This window comes from Esox lucius, chromosome 7, assembly GCF_011004845.1.
Source record: "Esox lucius isolate fEsoLuc1 chromosome 7, fEsoLuc1.pri, whole genome shotgun sequence".
In the NCBI taxonomy this organism is placed as follows: Eukaryota; Metazoa; Chordata; class Actinopteri; order Esociformes; family Esocidae; genus Esox; species Esox lucius.
In genome coordinates, this window is record NC_047575.1 from 16,712,548 (window position 1) to 16,735,754 (window position 23,207).

A 23,207-nucleotide genomic window follows, 5' to 3' on the forward strand; every position below is an offset into this window, starting at 1 on the left:
TCGCAAGCACAAATTGAATTGAAGATGTAGTAAGTCCAATTTCATTTTTATGCTCATCTTTATCGAGGGGCCAGTCATTTTGGACCCAACTGTCTCTTATTAGATGTGAGGTGAACCAGGCTGCTGAACAGCCCCATGGGACAGAGTCCATGTAGGGGCCGGGTTACCTGGGACACGGCCGCCTTGTGTTTCTTCATCAGCTCATTCATGTCCTCCTGGTCCTCCTCCATACGAGACTGTAGGTCATTCTTCTCCCTCTGGAGACGAGACACCTGCTCCTCAAGCTGGCAGAGAGTAAGAGAGATGGAAGTGTTCGGGGGCAGGAAGAGTAAGAAAGAGAGAGATAGACACAGAGAGAGAGGCACACTTCACCACCTAATTGCAAGCCGTTTTCCAGAGCCAGCGAAATTAATCAATGGTCATCAGCTTGCCAGTCCCAAGCAGTGCTGAATGGATATCTAATGGATACAAACCAGTGGCATGGCCCTGGTGGTGGATTAGTGTGATTTGCTATAATCAGACCTGATTGGATCATTGAGGCCTCCAGACAAACCTGTGTGGCCAATGAACCGTGTATTGGCTTGGCTCTAGTGTCCTAAGACAGATGATCAGATTGAAATCTACTCCGGAGGGAAAGACACCTGGCCTTTTTTTGAGCTCTCTGAAACTGTGGATATTTGAAGTATTGTGCAGAACCACTAACACAACAATGAGCTGACTACAGGGCCGCACCCTCCCCCCGCACCCTGCCCCCCGTATTCAGACCCGTTTCTCCATCCCCTATCTCCATACATTTCTCTGTCCTCCCTCTTATCCCTGTCTCCTTTCTCTCTGTCCTCTCTTGCTTTGTCGTCTCTTTCCATCCCTGTCTCTTTATCCCATCCCCTCTTTCTTCTGACAATTTCCTTCAAAACATGGAAAGTGCTCTCCTGGGGGAGACAATTATGGAACGCTAAAATATCAACACAGCTAATTATTCCATTAGCACATAACCCAGGAATGAAAAAAACACATCATTTACATTTTGCAGGTCCGTTTATATTTATGGTTGTATTTCAATACCCACACTAAAATTATCTGCTGTGTGTGTAATGGAGAGTAAAAGATGACACCACTGTTTTTAATAACACTGTGGTGGTTCTGTTGTGTGGTATAATGCTGTAATTACACGTGGTAATTCAATGTGTGGCGAACCTGCACTTTGTGTCTCCACACAGTGAAAGGCAGTGAGAGTGCAGTAGGAGGAACACTACTGAAAGCCACCGATTGAAGTGTTTGTGCATGGTTGTGCAATAATAGTATTAATAACGGTAGTGACGGCAGTAGTAATATTAGTATTAGTAACGGTAGTGACGGCAGTAGTAATATTAGTATTAGTAACGGTAGTGACGGCAGTAGTAATATTAGTATTAGTAATGGTAGTGACGGCAGTAGTCATATTATTAGTAACGGTAGCAACGGCAGTAGTAATAGTATTAGTAACGGTAGCGACGGCAGTAGTAATAGTATTAGTAACTGTAGTGACAGCAGTAGTCATATTAGTATTAGTAACCGTAATGACAGCAGTAGTAATATTAGTATTAGTAACAGTAGTGACGGCAATAGTAAATGTTTTAGTAGTGGTAGTGACGGCAGTAGTAATACTATTAGTAACGGTAGTGACGGCAGTAGTAATAGTATTAGTAATGGTAGTGATGGCAATAGTAATCATTTTAGTAGTGGTAGTGACAGCAGTAGTAATAGTATTAGTAGTGGTAGTGACGGCAGTACTAATGGTATTAGTACACATGCTAGTAGCATGCAGTACTAGTAAATTCAGCACTAGATCCTCAAAAGCCATATACAGTAGAGTCTTTCAATTTGAACATTCAAATGTTTTGTGGCAGTGATTTCAGTGTATGAAGTTAAAATTAATGGAGATTGAACAAGCATTATCATTAATGAAGAAGGAACGGTAGCAAAAATCTGTGTTGAAGCCATTTCAATTTCAGTCAGTCAGGCTACACACGTCAACATTAGGGTGGTTTTTGTAGCTGAAACAGTTAAAGAACAAAGGCCCTATCAAAAAGCTTTCCTCTGAAGCTTATAGAGAACAGATGTTCAATTTATTGCATGGAGGGCTGTTTTTCTCCTTTCATTTGGTGTCTAACTCGACCAGGTGAGGGAAGATCCTAACTAATTAGTGACCTAATTGATCAATCAACTACAAGATGAGCAAAAACCGGCAGATGCTCAGCCCTCCAAGCAACTTGTTTGGCACCCGTGCTTTCACATACATTTAAAAGTTTATAGTTAAAAAGAATAGAAATGGTACAAATGTGTAAAAGAAAATATGCTAGCACATTATTCCAGACAAGTCTGCAAACTCTGTATGGCATTTTTAGCGGTTGAAGCCTAGTTTCTACCTTTTTCTACTGAAATCTATTGAAATGCTTTGAGATTTTTGTAAATATGTTTTTAGTGTGAAAAGCAGACTAGCAGTAAAAAAATTCAAAGCAGCCTGTTTACAATCAGCCTACACATATTCAAGTTGTTCATGTTCTGATATCGGTTATGCCGGTAGATTGTACAGGGATAAAAAGCACGAAATAAACAAAAAGCACCAGATAAACTTATTTAAATACCAACTTCTTCTGAATGCAAAAGAAATTGACATCTGCTACAAAAGAGTTGGATAGACTGTAAAATTGTTTTATTGTTCTCAGTCTAAAATTGAAGGCCGGCCTAGTGGAATGTGTTGGCAGAAGACTATTATTTACAATTTGCCTCATTATTTAATTCCAGACATTATTATAACAATCTTATATAGAATGCTGTGGTAATGAAGGACTCCTCTCATGGTGGCAGCTATAATGGAAAGGACTCCTCTCATAGTGGCAGCTATAATGGAAAGGACTCCTCTCATAGTGGCAGCTATAATGGAAAGGACTCCTCTCATAGTGGCAGCTATAATGGAAAGGAGTCATAACGGGTAAGTCATCAGAGAGAAGTCTCACTCACCGACATCTTGACTTTGACCACGTCTTCCATCTGGATGTGTAGGTCCTCTATCTCTAGCTCCATGCCCTTACGAGACTTGACTGCAGAAGCACACGTGAACTCGGACTCTTCCAACTGTAAAGGCAGAGAGGAAGAGGAGGGGAGAAGGGAGAGAGAAGTTCAATCTTCAGAAATCCCCTTGATTAGGTGATGGGTAGGATTACTGGTATTAGTAGGGCTGAATTTCCTTACTGGCATGATGATGATGAGATACAGTGTAAAGTAGGGTGGTGTACCTGGTTCTTGAGCTGGGCGATCTCTCTCTTGCTGGGGGCGTTATTCTTCAGGTGGTCCAACATGATCTGGGCATCGGCCAGCAGTACCTTGGTGCGTTTCAGATCCTTCCTCAGCCTCTTCTCCGTCTCCACATCCCTGCAGCTCACCTAGAGGGGAACACAGTGACTCCAATGCATCTTATGTCCGACCAGACACTCCCACACCGCAGCCAGCATTCTGAAGCCATTCTAAGAACTAGATGTAGCTCTCGTTATGATGGCATTGGTTGTGTATAGATCACACAGAAACAAGCTGACACACACACACACAGACACAGTGTAATTAAGTACCTGGTCCTGAGCAGACAGTAATTTGGCCTCCAACTCTCTTCTCTCACGCAAGACCTTCTGCTTGTCTTCATATTCCTCCTCTAGCTGGACCTCCATCTGCTTCAACTAGAAGACAGACAGAAAAGAGCGACAAGCCAGAGGCAGGTCAGTTGACTCAGGACACAAACTTTCCAGTCATTGGGACAGGCTGACAGATGACCAGCACTGCAGTGTCATTAACCTCTACATGTCACGCCACATCATCCTCATAGGTCTACAGTTAGAGGCCCAAAGTTGTACTGTATCTTGGACAGCCTGACTGTAATATTACAATGCATAAGAGTTTCCTTGCAAAAAAAAATATTTAGAGAAGCATGTAATCAAAACATTCCAGAGAACAACAAATCATGTCAGAAATCATTCCCCGAGCTGGTTGCCATGACGCGTTGCTATCGGAAAAATCAAGGCAGCCAAGAAAGGAATTTGGAGGGCAATATCATCTGACAAACGATTGCCTGCACTGTGATTGTGTTTTTTCCTTCAAGTGTCTGTCAGAGTTGTTGGTGCCGTATCCTCGACATGGTTTGACAAGCTGTTACTCTGAATCGGGGAGGTAATGGGTCAGAAAAGCACAAGCAGGATTGCAATGGGAAAGACATCAGCGGTGAGCGGTACCTTCTTACTGCACGACAGCCTGATCTCCTCCACCTCCTCATCCTTGCCCTCCATGTCTTTGGAGTGGGACTGCCGTAGACTCACCATCTCCATCTCCAGACGCAGTTTGGCCTGGAGCAGAAACATGCGCAGGCGTACCATTAGGCTGGGATGTCCTCTACGGTCTCCGCATTCACCTCCTCCACATCCCTCTCCTCCTTTACCTGTTCCAGCATCTGTATAGTCCCCGCCTGCTCGTCCAGCTCCTCCTCCTGGTCTTTGACCTTGGCCTCTAGGTCGCGGAGGATCTTCTTGGTCTTGGACAGTGACGCCTCGTCCTTGGACTCCTGGGAGGAGAGATCCTGTAGCTCTGCCTCCAGCTGCTCCACCTTCAGCTGGACCGCACACAGCTCCATGTCCTTGTCCTGCATGCAGACAGACAAGTGAGCAAACAGACAGGCAGGGGGCAACACGGTCCTCCCGGACTAGGCCGGATGCACAGAGGACATGGAGGACACGACCCCCCCACCTCCCAGGGGGGAAACAAAACACTGATCCATCATCTGTGTCCAGGTTTTACCTGCAGCTGCTGGCGCAGACTGAACAACTCGCCGGTCATCATGTCTCTCTCCCTGCTCAGCTTCTCTCTCAGGTTCTTCTCTCGCTGCACCTCGTCCTGGGCCTGGCTCAGCTCCAAGTCAAACCTGACACAAGCAAAACTGATGTTATACTGACAGGCCATTAAACTGTCTCAAGACCTCTCCTTCACTCTCCACTGACTTTAGTCTTACAGACAAACCCCCAAAATCATAAATGTTATAGACAATTTTTATCCAATGTTGTTGGATGTTATGAAGCCAAATGAAGCAGAAAATGTGCAACAACACTTTCATGAAATATTTAACTAGGCCCATTTGTCGAGTTATTTGTTGAGTTAAATCACTTAATTCATTGCAATAAGATAAGCCATTTTACTCCTCTCGGCTCACTGAGGACTATTACTAACTGTATATCCTCCATTTTAACTACACTCACCTTTAAATGCTAACAGTTGGCTGTTCATTTACAATAACATTCGGACTATTAGCATAATGTTATGTTCAATTGTGTGGGGTAGGCACACTTAGGAGTGTTGGGCTGAATTGTGAAGTGTTCTGAACTGTCAGTTTGCTTAATTCTCTTTTTCTTCACTAAGAGGAGCTGTCCCCGGCTTTGCACAGCTGAAAATGAATGCTCCCACAGTGCATCTTCAATTAGCCCCGGGGGAGAGATCACATTCTGCCACTGCCTCTCAAGTGCTAAAAGTCTGACTCATTTCATTGGCTAATGCAATTCCACATATTACAGCCTGTCTCCATTCTCTGCTCAAATGAAGAAACTTTTAGTTGTCTGCTAGATAGGTCAACAAGTGTATAAGTGCATCTCAGAAGACAAAAGTGAATAATCACAACCCACTCTCTGGATGGTTAAGCAAATATGGCTATAACCCAGGGGTTCCCAACTGCTTCCCAAAATATCTTATTCTGTGATATAAATGCATTTTTTGGAAATTGAAAACATTTGAAAACTTAAAATCACTCAGATATTTTTCAGAGCCTAATAACACAGAATCCTTGTAGCAGCCCTGTAAATAATCACAGAATTGCTGTTTGCTTTAAGACAACAATATTGTCTCTCTGCTGTGAAGATGAAAATGTCAAATGTTAGACAATTTAATAAATAAATAAAACTGCATTATTCCAAATAACTACATTTCTACAGCCCTTTTCGTAACCCTTAAGTTATTTTAGGGTCAAACTAACTTGTTATGACTAAGATTTGTCAGAAATACCATTTAGTTTTTTTGGAACTGACATTTTCTTGCGGGAAAGGCTTTGTTGTGTAGTTATTATTGGAACTGAACTTTTCTCGCATGAAAGGCTTGGTTGTGTAGTGTGTGTGAGGAGCCAGGAAGTTCTGTTCATAACATTCCCAAGGTGATATTACCTATAGGGCTTGCTAAGGACCCTGTCCATATTTCACTTTGCAGAAACCAAATCCAAAAATGAATCAGTGTGGGATACAAAGACAGGGATGTTCTGTGCAGCCATGTCACAAACTACTCTGGTGAACATTCTCCAGAGTAGTTTGCTTCGATTACTTTGACACAAGACCAGCAGGTCGTGTGAGGGCCTTCCCAGAAACCTAGCCTCTGAGAACACTGTCATGGCTTATTCTCCATCTGATTCCCTAACTATCAATTTGTGTGTAACATGTTTTGTCCCAAAACATAGAATTTGTCACAATGATCAGATTTTCTAGACATATTATTAAGCAGAACTTTGTCTAGGACATACAAATATATAAAATAGTGAGTACTGGGTAGTGATTTAACCCCCCCCAGGCCAATTTGATGCCCTAAAATAATGCGTAACCAAAATGTTAACAGAACACAAGGGTGAAAACTGGCCACAAGTAGCCCTATTCAAATTTACATTCAAGTTGGAAGAAGGTATAATTAATTGTTTTGGTTTTACTTACTGTTTAGTAGGTATACAATCCAGATTAAAACATGCTTGGTCATGTGTGTGTTTGTGTGTGTGTGGGGGGGGTGGGTGTGTGACTGCCAGTGTGAGTGTCCACATACTTTCTCTGTTTCTTCTCCAGGTCGTGGTTGCGGCTCTGCTGCCCCTCCAGGTGCAGCTTGGTGTCCTGCAGCTCAGCGGTCATCCTGGCACACTTCTTCTTCAACTGCTGTACTGAGCGCTGCACCTCATCACTGTCCGCCTGAAGGTCAGTCAGCTATACACACAGGCAGAAGGACAAGCCTGAGAACACCTTACTCTGTTTGCAAACAACTCCTCTCATAGACTAACAGCACAAGGTACATTTACTAATTTTAGATCCTACTTTTGAATATCCTACTAAGAAAAATCAACTTTACGATACTTAAAATGTCCTACACACGTGATATCTCCCCTGGAAGAATGAATTATGTTTCATTCAAACAGATATTGCACTAGTCCTCCCCATAATATATTGGAGACTTGCCTGCTTGACTTTTTACATTACACCTGTTTAAAAAAGCATTTATCTAAATATTTCCGGTAATTGAAAATACTTTTATTGTAAAATGATTCCCTAAGAACTTAATGCATTGAAATACCGGTCCATTATTACTGCAGAGATATTATGGATATTTCTGAAATTACAATGCACAGAAAATCCCACATGTAACACCTTTGTCATACAAAACATTTTATTTGTTTAGATGTTCTTCGAGCGGACGGCAATTTTCTGCATCCGTAAGTCACATGAACCCATGAGGGTTGTCAGTGTGTGGTGAAATGAAAAGGACATTATGAGGTACCACTACAGCACACTGGCATTCAGCATGACGGGGCTGTAACCTATGAGGTCACACTACAGTACACTGGCATTCAGCATGACGTTGCTGTAACCTATGAGGTCACAGTACACTGGCATTCAGCATGACAGTGCTGTAACCTATGAGGTCACACTACAGTACACTGGCATTCAGCATGACGGTACTGCACCCTATGAGGTCACACTACAGTACACTGGCATTCAGCATGACAGTGCTGTAACCTATGAGGTCATGGTACACTGGCATTCAGCATGATGGTGTTGTAACCTATGAGGTCACACTACAGTACACTGTCATTCAGCATGATGGTGCTGTAACCTATGAGGTCACACTACAGTACACTGGTATTCAGCATGATGGTGCTGTAACCTATGAGGTCACACTACAGTACACTGTCATTCAGCATGATGGTGCTGTAACCTATGAGGTCACACTACAGTACACTGTCATTCAGCATGATGGTGCTGTAACCTATGAGGTCACACTACAGTACACTGGCATTCAGCATGATGGTGCTGTACCCTTCTCTCCAGCTGTCTTCTGCTCTGCTGCTCCGTCTCCAGCTGGTCTTCAAACTCCTGCCGAAGTCTCTTCTTGGTAAACTCTGTCTCCCGGATAGCTCTGTCGTATTTCAGGCGCCACTCTCCTCCTATGGGACGGGCCGATGACAGAACACAGGGTCAAAAAGTGACTGAGACAGATATGAGACATCTGGAGTGACTGATCCTTTAATGCTAAATTGTCTGACTGAACCAGGCTGGAGGCTCAGAGTGACTGAGCCAGTAGATGCTGTGGGGAATCATTACGATGAAATATTCACTGTCTCACGTGTAAGTGATGCCAACAACAGACGATGAAACGGCTTTTCTACAAAACTTTTAGTCACAACTCGACAAAAGAAGGGAAAACCTTCAAGAAACTTGAGGGAACCAGAATATTCTTCACTTTATCATCTCAAATACAAGCAGATTCATTATAAAAAAAAACAGGACTTGACACTGTTGAAACACAGGGTATAGAGCTGATGAGGGTTTATAGTGGTAGGGCCGAACCTAATATGGTAAAGAGCTTTAACTGGGCTGAGAGCGGAGGCGGTCAGACAGTATCTACACCAGTGAAGACTAGAGGCGGGTCCAGGTTCATTTCACAAACGTATCATTTGAGAGCCTGTCGATTTCCCCTCCACACAGGAACTCTGAGGCTTTCCATTAAGAAGAGACATTTGCATATATATAGCATAATGACAGCTTCCAGGGGCCACTGGCTCGGATCCGCAAGATAATTTTCTCATTTATCTGAAACCTCCACACTGGCTTTATTCCTGGGGATGTGGAGGCCGGGTACTTGAGCGCCTTGACTCAGAGACTCAAGGACAATACAGTCACAGCAGGCCACCTCGGTCAGCGCAACAAGACCAGGCGAGAAAGACAGGACTGGGCCCTGACAGTAACCATATTAATTCCACACATGGATCTCCCAGCAAGACGTGCCAATTCATAATGATCCTACTGTATGTAGTCTAAAATATGGTCATATAACACATATCAGCAGATTGGAACTAAATACCAAGGTCCACTTTCTAACATGGGTCTGTTTTGCCTCTGAAAACAGATGACGATAATGCCATTTACAACTTGCCGATTAGTATGCAATGTATGTCTCTAACAGCGGTCAAATGCCTTTCTTTTTGTCAAAGAACTGTGGCCGGCGCACGGTCGGTTTGTGGGAGTGTCTGAATACAACAGCAGGACTGACCGTCATCATCCTCCTCCATGTCCCCGTTGAGCTCTGCCGTCCGGATGAGACGAGCCTCCATCACCTCCATTTCCATGGATTCCATCTGTTTCTTCATGGACTCAAACTTAGCCTGAGAAACAGATCATATTGAAGAGCAGCAGCATGTTATGCTCAGACTCCATCTTCCCCATCTCAGAGAGCCATGGATGAGTCAGCGATAGTGTCAGTTGTGACTGGTGTCTTTGTGCGCGCGGGCGTGTGTGTCTGACTGTACCAGTAGTGTGAGTTAGACGGTATATGTTTGTGTGTGTACCTGTAGGTCCTTCATGTCCTTCTCCAGTCTCAGTCTCTCAGAGGTCTCTGTCTCCAACAGCTGAGAAGCTGACTCTGCAGTGTTCCTCTCGTCTGCCAGCTCCACTGACAACTCTGAGATCTGAGGAACACACGAACACACACACACACACACACACACAATTCAGTGTGTACGGCCAAGTCACACCCCAGCACACAACATCCAACGGCTGCCTCCAGTGTGAAGTCAGAGACTGATATCCTCAGGCTCATTTTCCTATCGCAGACTAGTCAAACACCAAACACACGAGGGGACTGTTTGATAACCCGACACAGCTTCTGATGAATGAACTACTGCCTACCACTTGCATGGAAAACACTATCTCCCAGCATGCAGTTCACAGAAGATGGTGCCCTGGGTGACTCACCCTGCTCTCCAGTCGATCAGTGTTCAGTCTCAGCTCGTTCCTCTCCTTCTCCGTCTTCTCCAGCTTCCCCTTCAGATTCTGGATCTCCTCCTGGAACAGAGCATACAGGAGGAGAAAAACGATGAGACCCAGGAGGACAACAGCTAGAGCTGAGCTAGCCATGTTGGCATCCTGAGCTATGCGCCTCAGCCCTCCCACCTGGCTTCAGCTGAGCGGACCTGACTCATTTCTGTGGGTGTGCAGCCATTTCAAGCATGCAGACGCTGGCTTCAGTAATGTGGAACACAGTTGCGGCTGGGTGTGAGGTCGGATGGCTGAACAGGCTGAACAGGTCGGCACACGGATTACGAAATACACATTCTTACGTCTTTTTCTCGGATCTGCTCCTCCGTGAGCTGCACCTCGATGAGTGGCCGTACGGTGGTGAACAGCTTCCACCAGGGCCAGCCCTTCACTCCCTTGTTCTTCTGGATGTTCTTCTGTATGCAGCGGATGGCCAGGTCCTGAATCTGCACAGCACACACACGGATGGAGTGAACAGTACGCTACTGGACTCTACTGTTTGGATGGAGTGGACAGTACGCTACTGGACTCTACTGTTTGGATGGAGTGGACAGTACTGTTTGGGCTTGGACGGAGAGGATGGTTCAGTGCACGGAGACAGCTACCTCTGCTCCAGATATAGGCCCGCTCAACAGGGGAACAAATCCCGCATTCCTGTGCTGCAGCACTGACTAACCAGCCAGACGTCGGCAGACAGCTTTCTTTGAAGGGAGCATGTTCGCAGGCCGGAAGCCCTTTTGATTAATTAAATCAAACATCAACCCATCTTGGAAGCCTGTGCCAAGTGTTACAGGATTTCCACACGTCTGGAGATGCATGAGCATCTCCAGTAGCAGTAGCGGCAGATTATTGCAAAACCCAATTAGAGCAACAATATTATCAGCATCAAGTAGATTCCGCCCTGAAGGCAGCCTCTATGGCCAATTAGGATTTGTCACACCATGAAAGCCGTTACACACTGCTACATTCAGAACATTTCAAACAGGCATATTGAACGGGACTCATTCGTGAGGTTTAGCCCATTATGAATAAGGCAAACAGAAGATTAGAGCACTTGCAAGATGAGAATAAACAAAAGGCTATTCATATGTAGAGGGCCTGTCTCTACGGTACTTGTAAGTCAGTCTGTTGAGAGGATGTGAATCGTGGGCCAACATTCAGACATAATCATCTACGAGCTTGGAGTGGATGTCATTTCCTGGGTAAGAGCTTTGGTTAGGTGTCTTCCCTTGCCCGAGGGGTGTGAGCGCCTTCTCTTAAGTCTGTGTGTGTGTGTGGTTAAGACGGTGTGTGTGTGGTTAAGACGGTGTGCTACTCGACAGCCGGAGAGGCCTCCGCCCACGCCACCTGCTTCCACTCAGCACCGCGCTCCCTGACTTAAAACAAGGGCTTAATTAGGAAGCCCATTGGCTGCTCCGTTCAATCGCCTTGGGCTCCCAGAGGTACACGTCAGGGAAGACAGCACGGCGGAACACTTGGCTGTGACACAAAAGAAAACATCCTGTCTTCCACATGCCCCCTCCTCCACAGTACAAGAAGGAGGGTTGTGGAGAGGAAGGCAGGCATACACCTTCAAAGGGAAACTGGAGCTTCTCGAAAAAGAATCGCTGTGATGAAGTCATGCTGGACCAATCGACCATCATGTCTGAGGATGCGTTTCCCAGCCTGACATTTCTGGCTGAAGTGTACGGGTTCAGGCGTGACTTCATTGTACTCATCGGAGTTGTTGCTGCTCTAGAACATGTTCCTAACACCTTAGCCGTGTTTTCCTATCTGTCCAGGGCACAGCCCATTCAGAACGGATATGTTGTACAGTGATAGCGTGGAAGCCTAATCAAATTTCATGAACAGGAAGGAGATTGAGAGCCTAGTAGGTTTCATCACACAATCATTATTATAAGACAGGCCTTTGGATAGACACACTCAGTTAATCTTCTTTCTGGAGAGGGAGGGAGAGACGGAGGAAAGGAGGGAGGGACAGTGGGAGGAAGGAAAGGCTTGACTACCAGTTATATGCCACTTCACTGCATTCCTCCAATTACACTGGTCTAGGGCTAGTGCTCTTGGAATAACTACTTTTGAAACCTACTGCATATGTTTGCCTTTCAGGTGATTTTCAGGGCAGATAGACCAGGCCATGTGCATTTCTCTATCAACATTATGACACTAACAATAAACCAAGCAGACTTAAGATTTCAATACAGGTAATCTAGGTCTATGACTAAATGTTATGCTACGGAAAAACTGTACATAATCTTCTTAGCATTGTTTAGAACGTAAAACCTGATAATTCCAGAAAACTATGAATGATCAAACAAATAAAGACTCTATAGACAAACACATTACTTATTTGTCGACTGGATAAAAAATAACGGTTTACATACAATGATATGAACCAACGTCTCCCGACCAGATAAAAATCACAGAACCTTAGCCCTCATCCATAATTGAGTACTACATCTTACCATACAAAAACCTGAACTTTAGTTGAAAGGCAACAATTTTACACAAAAAAATAATACACTGAATCTTATCTCTCTCTTAAAAATAAATTTACGGAGGAGAAAGCATTCAGGGCGACCTGACTTAATGGATTTAGTACTGGTACAGCCTCCACACAGTTCCTCAGTGCTGATTTTCCTGCCCTTTCCTGTGGATTAAAAAGAGCTCCTCTCCCTCAGTCTGCCTCACTCTCTGAAGGATGCCCTTTGAACTTGGCCTTTCCCAGATTCCTATTTCCACCACATGCCCATTACTCAAAAGCTGCTTATGTTGTCATGAGGGCAAAACAAGAATCATAACACTTTAATAGAAGCTCTGATAACAAAAATGGCTAAATGCTAAAAACATCAGCTTTTAGCACACCTAGCTAAAAAACAAATCCCCTGGATCATTGTTGGAACATATTGCAGCGAATGTGACTTTCCCTTAAAGACACATGGCTGCTTCCTAGAAACATAGAGTACAGTACATATCCATGGCTGAAATACAGGTAGAGTGGAGTATATGAGGATCTAAAGGATGGCTCTAGCCAGTGACTGTCCTGTGGTTGGATGTTCAGGGCTATCCAGGACAGATGAAGTTTGCCCGCTCACTCAGACAAGGTGGGCTGGACTCCTTCCATACATCAGCTGCAGAGATGCTATCAAGGCCAGAGAGATGGCCCCATCTCATGGAGGGAGATAAATTGGGGAGAAGTGGAGATAGAACACAGTAGAAGGAGACGCCGGCACACACTGTATGGCTGCGGTTTGAAACAGCTGATTGACAACCGTATGACTGAGGGGGACGTGTCATCCCCCCGTCCCTGGTGCATCGGGCAGGTGGGATGGCTGAATGATTTAGTGCTGTGGTGAATAGTTTGGGATTTACAGCAGAGCAAACAGCTTCTGAAGTTCGACCCGCAACAGACGACCTTCACTCCACTCCTCAGAACATTCTGTTTTAAATCCCATCTAAAATATGGTGTCAAGCTTTAACTCTGGACTTCTATATAGAATTATTTGAAATAACTGAAAATAATTCCTGACTTGATAATATTTCCAAACTATGATACAGACTTAACTTATATTAAACAAAAAATGCAGTAAAACACCAATGCCTGATACTTTAGAACTTTTGGAATGGGCCTTTCTGCAGTTGACAGGGTCCTGCCCACCTTCCTCTGATTGACAGGGTCCTGCCCACCTTCCTCTGATTGACAGGGTCCTGCCCACCTTCCTCTGATTGACAGGGTCCTGCCCACCTTCCTCTGATTGACAGGGTCCTGCCTACCTTCCTCTGATTGACAGGGTCCTGCCTACCTTCCTCTGATTGACAGGGTCCTGCCTACCTTCCGCTGATTGATAGGGTCCTGCCTACCTTCCTCTGATTGACAGGGTCCCGCCTACCTTCCTCTGATTGATAGGGTCCCGCCTACCTTCCTCTGATTGACTGGGTTCTGCCTACCTTCCTCTTCTTGAAGGCCTGTCTGGCCAGGTATCCACTGCAGGCTGCTTGGAACAGGGTGATGTTGCGTCTGGTCTGCTCATCCCTTTGCTCCTCCAGTTTAGCTAAGGTCCCTGCTCTGAAGAACAACTGTGGAGGAAAGCACACACCTTTAGTTAATTATAAAACAGGAGACGTATACAGCAGTCATGTACATAAATTACATGAAAAAACAGGCTGTATTCATTTTCTCAGACTGTGTCCTATTGACTGGGTTAAATGGCCAGTCGAAGTGCTGTCACAGTAAAGTCTCCTGTATTACACGCACACACACACTTTTTCTATCCTTTTGGGCCCCAGAAACATAACCAAATACAGAAATTCATGTTACCTATTGCCCTAGCCCTAATCCTTAATCTCAATAACCTAATCCTAAATCTCAATAACCTAATCCTAAATCTCAATAACCTAATCTCATTCCCACAAACTTTCATCGAAATTCACAAAAAATCTGCTGGATCCGTAGCCTATAAGAACGCTGCCAGAATTCTGCAGCTTGACATTGGCTCAATCTGCAAATTTAAACAACTACTCCCTACACACTCACTCGTATGTGTATACAGTCTGGAAAAAATGAAGAGACCACTGCACCTTTTTCTTTCCTTTCCAAAAAAGTCAAAAAGTAAGGTTTTGAGTGAGGAACAGAAGTGTTAAAATTAAGAGACCACTGCAAATTGAACGCTTCTGTTCCTCACTCAAAACTTCCCCTTTCAACTTTTTTGGAAAGGAAAGAAAAAGGTGCAGTGGTCTCTTAATTTTTTCCGGAGCTGTATATTCCCTGTGTAAGGCTGTTGTATTTACTATAAAAATATATAATTTCAGAAAATGTTTGTGATGCAGTATATAGTGTAATATCTTTTTGAAAAAGCTTGTCTCCTGATTCTTGGATTGCACCTCTGTAACTTGGCCTCTGCACTGTCTTTAAACAGTTTAGTCTAAATTAAATTAGGGCTTGGAAATAAGATGACATTGCTAAAGTGGGTAAAACAACATTGACTTCATCATGTCATCACAATTAGTTAGACACATTTTTGTTAGCTAACGAAATGAAAGTTAGCTTCCTCAAATTTGATGGAAACCCCCGCAATCTTACTTTTCTAGCTATAACCTGTACATTATTTTCATTTAGAGATGAAATCATCTTTTCAAGCCTCGGAATTGCACTTTGCACCAAATCAGCTACAATGAATTCTAATTCGGTTTTGGACATCTCACAAAATGTTCAATATGAAACCCATGAAGAGACGTGCTTGGTCTCTTCAAGAACTTTGCAAAAAAAATCTAGTCTATTAGGCAGGCCAAAAAGTTGCCCACATTTTCTGAAAACAACAAAGAACAACTGAGAATGAAAGGTGCTCAAGACTCATGTGTGCAACATATTTGGGGACAATAACCTTACATTTATCACTAAATTTAACCAAGCCCTGAACCCCAACATCCCACTAAACCTAACCAGTAATGCCTAAACCTAACAGTAACCCCAATTCTAACATCAATTTGTAAGTTGTCTACAGTAGGCAACAAGTTTGAATGTGGCCAAAACTTAAGACAGGTGTTTTTTGTTTTGCCAGTCTGGAAACTGACAACAAAAGTTATGTTTGTGACATGCTGCAACCACATCTGAAAAGCATGTGAGGAGAGCAAGTGACAAGATCTCTGGTTGTCTACGTATTTTTATTATCAGAATGGGCAAGCCAAAGGTGACATGTGATTTCCTGTTGTGGCTGTGCCACAGTGACAGTTGTGTTATTGGACCTCATGTTATAAAAAGATTTGGTACTGCTGTTAATTAGCATTCAGCTGAGGCCACTGCTGTTGCTAGGATGCGTTTGGAATGTTCTGTGAACCACCATCTTGGTGCTAATCTACTCCCAGTTCTAACTCCAAACCCCAAAGGCAACTACATCTGTCTCCAAAATAATTATCATCTCTCCCATGTTCCAATATGGTCCAGTAAATTAGCAGCATCTGGGAGAACAGGATCCATTGTCTCTCTCTCTATCCTTTCTCCTGATTTTCTTTTTGGCGGTGAGCCAGATGGAGCTGATGGGATTAAACAGCAGTGTGCCAGGGAGTGTTTACAGTGATTAGTCTACAAGTGCCAGGGCGAAAGACAACAGTGAAGCCCATCACCTGCCAGAAGTGACTCCATAACAAAGGCCATGTGATTGTTTCACAGTGCGCCATCCATCTAAGACCAATCCTCCCCAGGACAGGCGACACCCAGCGACCAACTTAAAAAACTCAAGAAAGAACGCCCGGGAGTGGGATTTAATAGCGACAACTCTAGGTATACAAAAGGACCCCGGTTTTCATTGTCATTTTTCTTTCACTTAAGATTTTTTTTTAACCAGTCACTAATTCGTGGAGGTGTTTTACTGCGTTGTGGTATTAGTGGTTCTCACCCTGCTCAGGCCCATGTGATAGCTGCTCTTCTCCAGGTCCAGGGACTCCAGCAGCTCCTCCGCTGCCTGAAAACACACATACAGATCAGTCTCTACCCTTCTACACCAGACATTCCCTGTACAGCAGTCCGCTAGAGAAGCCGACTGTCACAAACAGATGCACACACTTCTACCTCACACCGCCAGTGCCCATCCCCACTCTTTCCTATTCTCAGGGACACATAGTGTGTGCAGGGAGAAAGACAAAATGTGGAACTGACCAGACAGCTCGTCCTCCAGAATCCACCTGCCCCAGCCTTACTTCTCCTGGCCCCGTGGTGGTCCTGTCCCCATAGAAGCCTTGAACACATAAAACCTCTGCAGAGGGGATACCCCGTCTGTAGCCTCTCCCTCCCCGTTTCTGTCTTCCTCTACGTTTCTCTCCTTTCTCCCTGTCCCCGGGCGCTGTGGACAGGTCCACTTGAGCCCCCAGCCTGAAAGGCCCCATCTAGATTACACAGAGAGGGGCTGCAGACTCGAGCACTGAGGAGCTTTTGTCTGAGACCGTTTCCACAGAAACACCGCTCAGAGACGCTGACGCAGGGGAAATGTGCTGTCGCACCCCCCCCACCACCACCACCTCACTCACACGCCTGTAAAGAGTTGCTTTTGTGTTTTCACCCCCCACCGTTTCACTTCATGTGGGCTACTCTTGCAGTCCAATACACAATTGACCCTCAGTGATAGTTAACCTCGAACTGAAGTATTCATAAGCAATCCTCCCTCCGCAGCTTGGGTTACACCAAGACACTTAAACTATTAGGCCATCTCAGTATTCACATTTGACATAAACGAATGCAGAGGGGAGCTTCCAAATCATTAGGGCAAAAGTGCCGGCCAGGCAGCCTCCAGGGTGGCCAATATATTTCACAAAGTTGACAAGTGCAGGAGCAGGTTTGGGGTATTTTGTTCCATTCCATACTTCATTGCAATTACAAGACCTTTGCTTTCTGTCTCTGTTTCTTATTGATTAGACTTGATAGTGAGTGGGAGGGAGCTGGCGCTAAGTTGATTAGGTCATCACAATGGCCGTGACGGATAGAGGTTTATTTCTCAGTTATTGGACTACAGGCAGCCAGGGAGAACATGGCTTCTTCAGCTCATTAATCTAACACCACTCACCTCCACTGTTGGCCCGAGTCATGTTATTTTCTCCAAACACACACACACACAAAGAAGAAGTCTCACCCTTTTCTCATCCTTCACGATGTAGTTGCGGCCAAGTTTCTTTGTCAGGTGTGGTGCCAGCACGTCGAAGCGGCGGCGGAACTCGGAGAAGACCATGTGATCAGGATACCCTGGAAAGACGACGACAAACAGTAGGGTGAGGCATTACTGAAATATTTCTTCAAACCACACAGTCATAGCGCACAGGTGGTTGTCTAGGGAGAGCTCTTCATTACGGTTCTCTCTCAACAGGTACGGGCCGAGTGCTTAATTAATCGCCAATTAGGTAAGACTTAATTGTGTGTTAACAATAATAAGAGCCTTCAGGATCTACCTAGTCCAGGGGAGGGCCAACTTTTTGACTCGGGGGCCACATCTGGATTTTGAAATTAAATGGAGGGCTATGTATGTTTTTCAGTTTTATAATCATAAATGATTTGCAGGCCAGAAAAGGGCAATAATAAACGTTTACACAGTAGGTCCATTCTAATGTTTAAATCATTTAAATTCTGATTCAGGTGTACAAGAGTGGGCTGGTGAGTTATGTTTTACTTCCACTCAAAACTATTTATTACCTACTGCAGGCCGGATGGAATTGCCTCACGGGCATTTTGCCCACCCCTGACCTAGTCCAACAACCTTGATGCTCTGGTCATCGGCCTTCAGGACCTAACTAGTCTAACATCCTATCTAGTCCTAACATCTGGTCATCGGCCTTCAGGACCTAACTAGTCTAACATCCTATCTAGTCCTAACATCTGGTCATCGGCCTTCAGGACCTAACTAGTCTAACATCCTATCTAGTCCTAACATCTGGTCATCGGCCTTCAGGACCTAACTAGTCTAACATCCTATCTAGTCCTAACATCTGGTCATCGGCCTTCAGGACCTAATTAGTCTAACATCCTATCTAGTCCTAACATCTGGTCATCTGCCATCTCACCTTGTCTGTAGATCCTGAGGGCGTCCAGCAACTTAGAGCCGCGGAGCTGGGCCCGGAGCAGGGCCACATCCAGCTGCATCAGGCCAGAGTCTCCACTCTCCCCCTGAGCCTCAGCCTCCCCTCTGCCTGCCCGCAGGGCATCAGCACTAGGCAGCAAGCAGTGGACAAAATGCACCCTGGATCTCCTCACCGTGTCCAGCAGAGCATCCTGCAGGAGAGAATGATCAGCTGGGACACAGAGGGCTCGAAAGCGTAGCCTGGCCTAATCAGATACCAAACCTACTTAATCATATGCATAGGATTTCCACACTGGCTCTCACTAATGCATGTAATGGCACATTTCATAAATTAAGCAATTTAATCAAATAATCAGCCTGGGTTTTAAATGGTATAGTTAAGGAAAGTACTCTTAGGAGCAGGAAATTGAGTGCCTGGGCCCTGCACAGGGACAGCTCCCAGCTCCTACCCTTTAAAGCTGTAATAACACAGTGAAAACGCAGGGAGATGGATGATCTCCCAAACGCTATGTGAACACCTCTCCCTGGGGAAGGCATACTATATTAGGCGATTCTAATTAAAAGACTCCCATTACGGAATCAGCCTGTGTGTAAGATTCAAATGAGGGACCCCGTGGCCCAACATGACTTCACTGGATATGCCCATACTGAACATGAATCGGAGTGCACCAGGGGCGCCAGTTAGCATAGCGGTTAGAGCATGTGACTTAAAGGTTGCTAGCCTGCAAGGTTAAACATTGGCCATTCTGTCCCTGAGCAAGACAGCCAATTGCTCCCCGGGTCGTTGCGAGTGAATTACAGTTGGTTGTCAGTCAACTTACCTGGCAAAATAAAGGTCCAAAATGTTTTTAAAAGAGAAATCATTGAGAAGTTCTCTCTTCATCAGATCATCCCATTGTAAACAACTTCCAGTGACTTACCACTTGAAGTTTGATTTGGATGCAGAGGGACTTCTTCTTGACAGCAGCCACACCGGTTGTGAAGGTTTTCCTCATGCTTGAGGCGCGCCTCATGGCCAGCTGGGAAACGCCCTCCAGGCCAGCGATGGAGCCTGACAGAATGGTAGCCCCGCCCCCACGGCTCATAAACAGACCACTTATATTCTTCCTAGATGAGAAAGTCCAATCAGGCATGGTCAAAAAATTTCTGTTGTAGGCTTGGTCAATCAAGCTAGAACATCATATGAGTCTTACTTTTGGGAGTCCTGAAGGAGACTCCCGGCATTGGTTGAGGCAGGGTTTTGTTTAGCATAGCTCAGCCAACCACGGGCATCATATTCTACCCAGTCTGTGCCATGACTGTGGCCCAGCAGGAAGTGATGAGGCCTCTCACTCTTTAACAGCAAGGTGTGACCTGGACCAAGATAGAGGACAAAGGAGATTAATAATATGTTTTAATGAACGCCAATGTCTGTATGTGAACTCATGCTTTAAAGTAAGTAACAACAAACTCTGGAAAGTTTTTTTTACATATTTGGACATACCGATATGTCATCTTCACAACACTATTGGAAGATAAAGGTTACCTAATTTAACAAATAACTCTGAAAGATTATACTTTGCAATCATTTATTCATCATACATTTGTGCTAAACTAAATAATACATCACTTTGCTGCAATAGCTGTTGTTACCCACATTGTTACAAGAAATATCTACATTAAGGTAATTCATTCAGTCTTTTCAGTCTCTTACATTGCCTTAGAGGAATTTTTGACCACTCTTTACAGTACTGCTTCATTACTGTATCATGTTCAATGGGTTTCTTGCATGCACTGCCCGCTTCAAGTACCACCAAAGAATTGAGAGAGGATTGAGATTTGGGCCTCGACTCTGCCATTCCATAGCCCTCCATTTCTTCTTTTTGAACCATTCTGTAGTAGCTCTACTTGTGTCTTTTGGATGATTGTCCTACTGCAGGTTCCATGTTCTGTTCAGCTTTTTGGCCTTAAGTTCTCCTCAGGAATTCTCTTGCACAATATAGAATTCATGGTTGAATGATGGCAGGTTGGCCATGTTCCGGAGGCAGCAAAGTGGCCCCAAACCATAATGCCACACCCTCTGGCTTTAAAGTTGGAGTGAAGTTCGTCAAACATGGCATCTGGTTTTGTAGCCAACTCAACCTTTGACTTATCTGTCCAGAACACATTGTTCCAGTTGTTTTGGTCTTTACCCAAATGTTGTCTGGCACTGGTCGGGTCTCAATTCTGTTATTTTTGAGAAAATAGTCTTATTCCTGCCCAACCTCCCATGTCGGCCAAGTTTGGGCATTTTCTTTCTGACAGTTGACTCATGCATTTTGACATTGACTGTGGCTAGAGAGGCCTGTAAACACCCTGATGTTACCCTGGGGTTCTCACAGTCTTCTATGAACATATTTCAGTCAGCACTTGGCCAGAAATTGGTATGACGACCTGTCCTATGTAGATTACCAGTGGTCTGGAATTCTCTCCATTTATAGATGTTCTGCCTGAAAGTGGAATGACGTACTTTGAATTGCTTGGAAAAGGCTTTGTTACCCTCCCAGTATAAAAGGCAACAATAATCTTTCTTCTGAGGGCCTTAGATAGGTCTTTAGGTTTTGGCACAATGTGTTATTGCACATCCATATGGTTAAGACCAAACCAGACCTAGTTTCTAATCTTTATTACTCCCTGATTTTTTTTTTTACTCATTAGCACTGTTTTGGTGTACCTCATAAAATGTTTTGCCATTTTATGTAATTGTAAAAGTAAGGGTGTACAAAAATGTTCTGCATGAAGAAAAAGCATTTGTTTATTATATTACATAAATGTTTTATGTGATTTGATAAGTTGGTTTATTTTTTATCATTTTTAACAATGGATGTTGGAATTTCACCCAAATATCCAAATATGTAAAAAGACAATTTCAGGGGGTGTACTTATGTGAATTCCGAGTAGGTCAGGGATCTAAGGCACTGCATTATGATGCTTAGCTATCCACCAAATTCTAGGTTCAAACCTTGGTTTTGTCACTTGCCACAATGGTTTAGCTTAACAATCACCATCAAATTCAAGGCAAAAGCACAAACATGTAGGTACCAATGATTATTTGGAAATAATTATTGTTGGCAACAAACTCAAAACTACAACCCCATTTCCAAAAAAGTTGGGATGCTGTGTAAAATGCAAATAAAAACAGAATGCAATGATGTGCATATAATTTATCACTATTGAAAATACTGTAGTAAAAAGACAACATATCAAAAGTTGAAACTGATAAATGATTGTTATTGTTTTTGGAAAAAAAACATGGCCATTTTGAATTTGATGCCAACAACATGTTGGGACAGGGGCATGTTTACCACTGTGTTGCATCACATCTTCTTTTAACAATACTCTGTAAGCATTTGTGAACTGAGGAGACCAATTGCTGAAGTTTAGAAAGTGAAATGTATTCCCATTGTTGCTTGATACAGGATTTCAGCTGCTCAACCGTTTGGGGCCAACCTTTGTTGTATTTTTCATTTCATTATGCGCCAAATGTTTTCAATGGGTGACAGGTCTAGACTGCAGGCAGGCCAGTTTAGCATGTGGTCTCTTTAACTACAGAGCCATCCTGTTGTAATGTGCAGAATATGGTTTGGCATTGTCTTGCTGAAATAATCAAGTGCTGAAAAAGACGTTGTCTGGACGGCAGACAACGTCTGCTCCAAAACCTGTACATATTGTTCAGCATTAATGGTGCCTTCACAGATGTGTAAGTCACCCATGCCACATGCACTTAATATACCCCCATATCATCACAGATGCTGGCTTTTGAACTGTGCGCTGATAAGAAGCCGGATGGTCCCTCTCCTCTTTAGTCAGAAGGACACAGCGTCCATGATTCCCAAAAATAATTTCTTATTTTTATAACTTCTAATTTGTCAGACAACAGGACAGTTTTGCACTTCACCTCAGTCTATCTTAAATGAGCTCAGACCTAGAAAAGGCGGCGGTGGTTCTGGATCTTGTTTATAAATGGTTTCTTCTTTGCATGGTAGAGTTTGAACTTGCGTTTGTGGATGCAGTGACACACTGTGTTCAACAGACAATGGTTTTCAGAAGTGTTCCTGAGCCCACGCAGTGATGTCCACTACAGAATCGTGTCTGTTTTTTATGCAGTGCTGCCTGAGGGCCCGAAGATGACGGCCATCCAATATTGGTTTTCAGCCTTTTCCCTTGCATACAGAGATTTCCCAGGATTATCTTTTAATAATATTATGTACCGTAGATGATGAGATCCCCAAACCTTGCAATTTTACACTGAGAAACATTCTTCTTAAAATGTTTCACAGAGTGGTGAACCCTCCCCATCCTCACTTCTGACAGACCCATCCTCTCTGGAATGATCTTTTAATACCCAATCATGTTACTAACCTGTTGCCAATTGACCTAATTAGATGTGTGATATTCCACCAGGTTTCGATTTTTAGCATTACACAACTTTTCTAGTCTTTTGTTGCCACTGTCATTTTTGAAATGGGTTGCTGGCATCAAATTCAAAGTACACAAATATTTTTCA

General features: G+C 44.0%; 1 protein-coding gene across 8 annotated transcripts in view; it reads right to left on the reverse strand.

Moving 5' to 3' along the window:
* Positions 1 to 23,207, reverse strand: part of LOC105010767 (unconventional myosin-XVIIIa) — a 68,374-nt gene that overhangs the window by 10,043 nt on the left and 35,124 nt on the right. For all 8 annotated transcript variants that reach the window (XM_020048268.3, XM_020048266.3, XM_020048262.3 and 5 more), the window contains 19 exons: positions 19,876 to 20,035; positions 19,603 to 19,789; positions 18,666 to 18,873; positions 17,744 to 17,853; positions 16,517 to 16,582; positions 14,073 to 14,201; positions 10,427 to 10,570; positions 10,062 to 10,151; positions 9,656 to 9,775; positions 9,361 to 9,472; positions 8,127 to 8,254; positions 6,865 to 7,019; positions 4,819 to 4,942; positions 4,463 to 4,663; positions 4,260 to 4,370; positions 3,606 to 3,710; positions 3,276 to 3,422; positions 3,001 to 3,114; positions 168 to 284 (listed from right to left, as the gene is read on the reverse strand). In XM_020048268.3, coding sequence (XP_019903827.3) covers positions 168 to 284; positions 3,001 to 3,114; positions 3,276 to 3,422; positions 3,606 to 3,710; positions 4,260 to 4,370; positions 4,463 to 4,663; positions 4,819 to 4,942; positions 6,865 to 7,019; positions 8,127 to 8,254; positions 9,361 to 9,472; positions 9,656 to 9,775; positions 10,062 to 10,151; positions 10,427 to 10,570; positions 14,073 to 14,201; positions 16,517 to 16,582; positions 17,744 to 17,853; positions 18,666 to 18,873; positions 19,603 to 19,789; positions 19,876 to 20,035 — 2,528 coding nt within the window. The remainder of the gene's footprint in view (positions 1 to 167; positions 285 to 3,000; positions 3,115 to 3,275; positions 3,423 to 3,605; positions 3,711 to 4,259; positions 4,371 to 4,462; positions 4,664 to 4,818; positions 4,943 to 6,864; positions 7,020 to 8,126; positions 8,255 to 9,360; positions 9,473 to 9,655; positions 9,776 to 10,061; positions 10,152 to 10,426; positions 10,571 to 14,072; positions 14,202 to 16,516; positions 16,583 to 17,743; positions 17,854 to 18,665; positions 18,874 to 19,602; positions 19,790 to 19,875; positions 20,036 to 23,207) is intronic.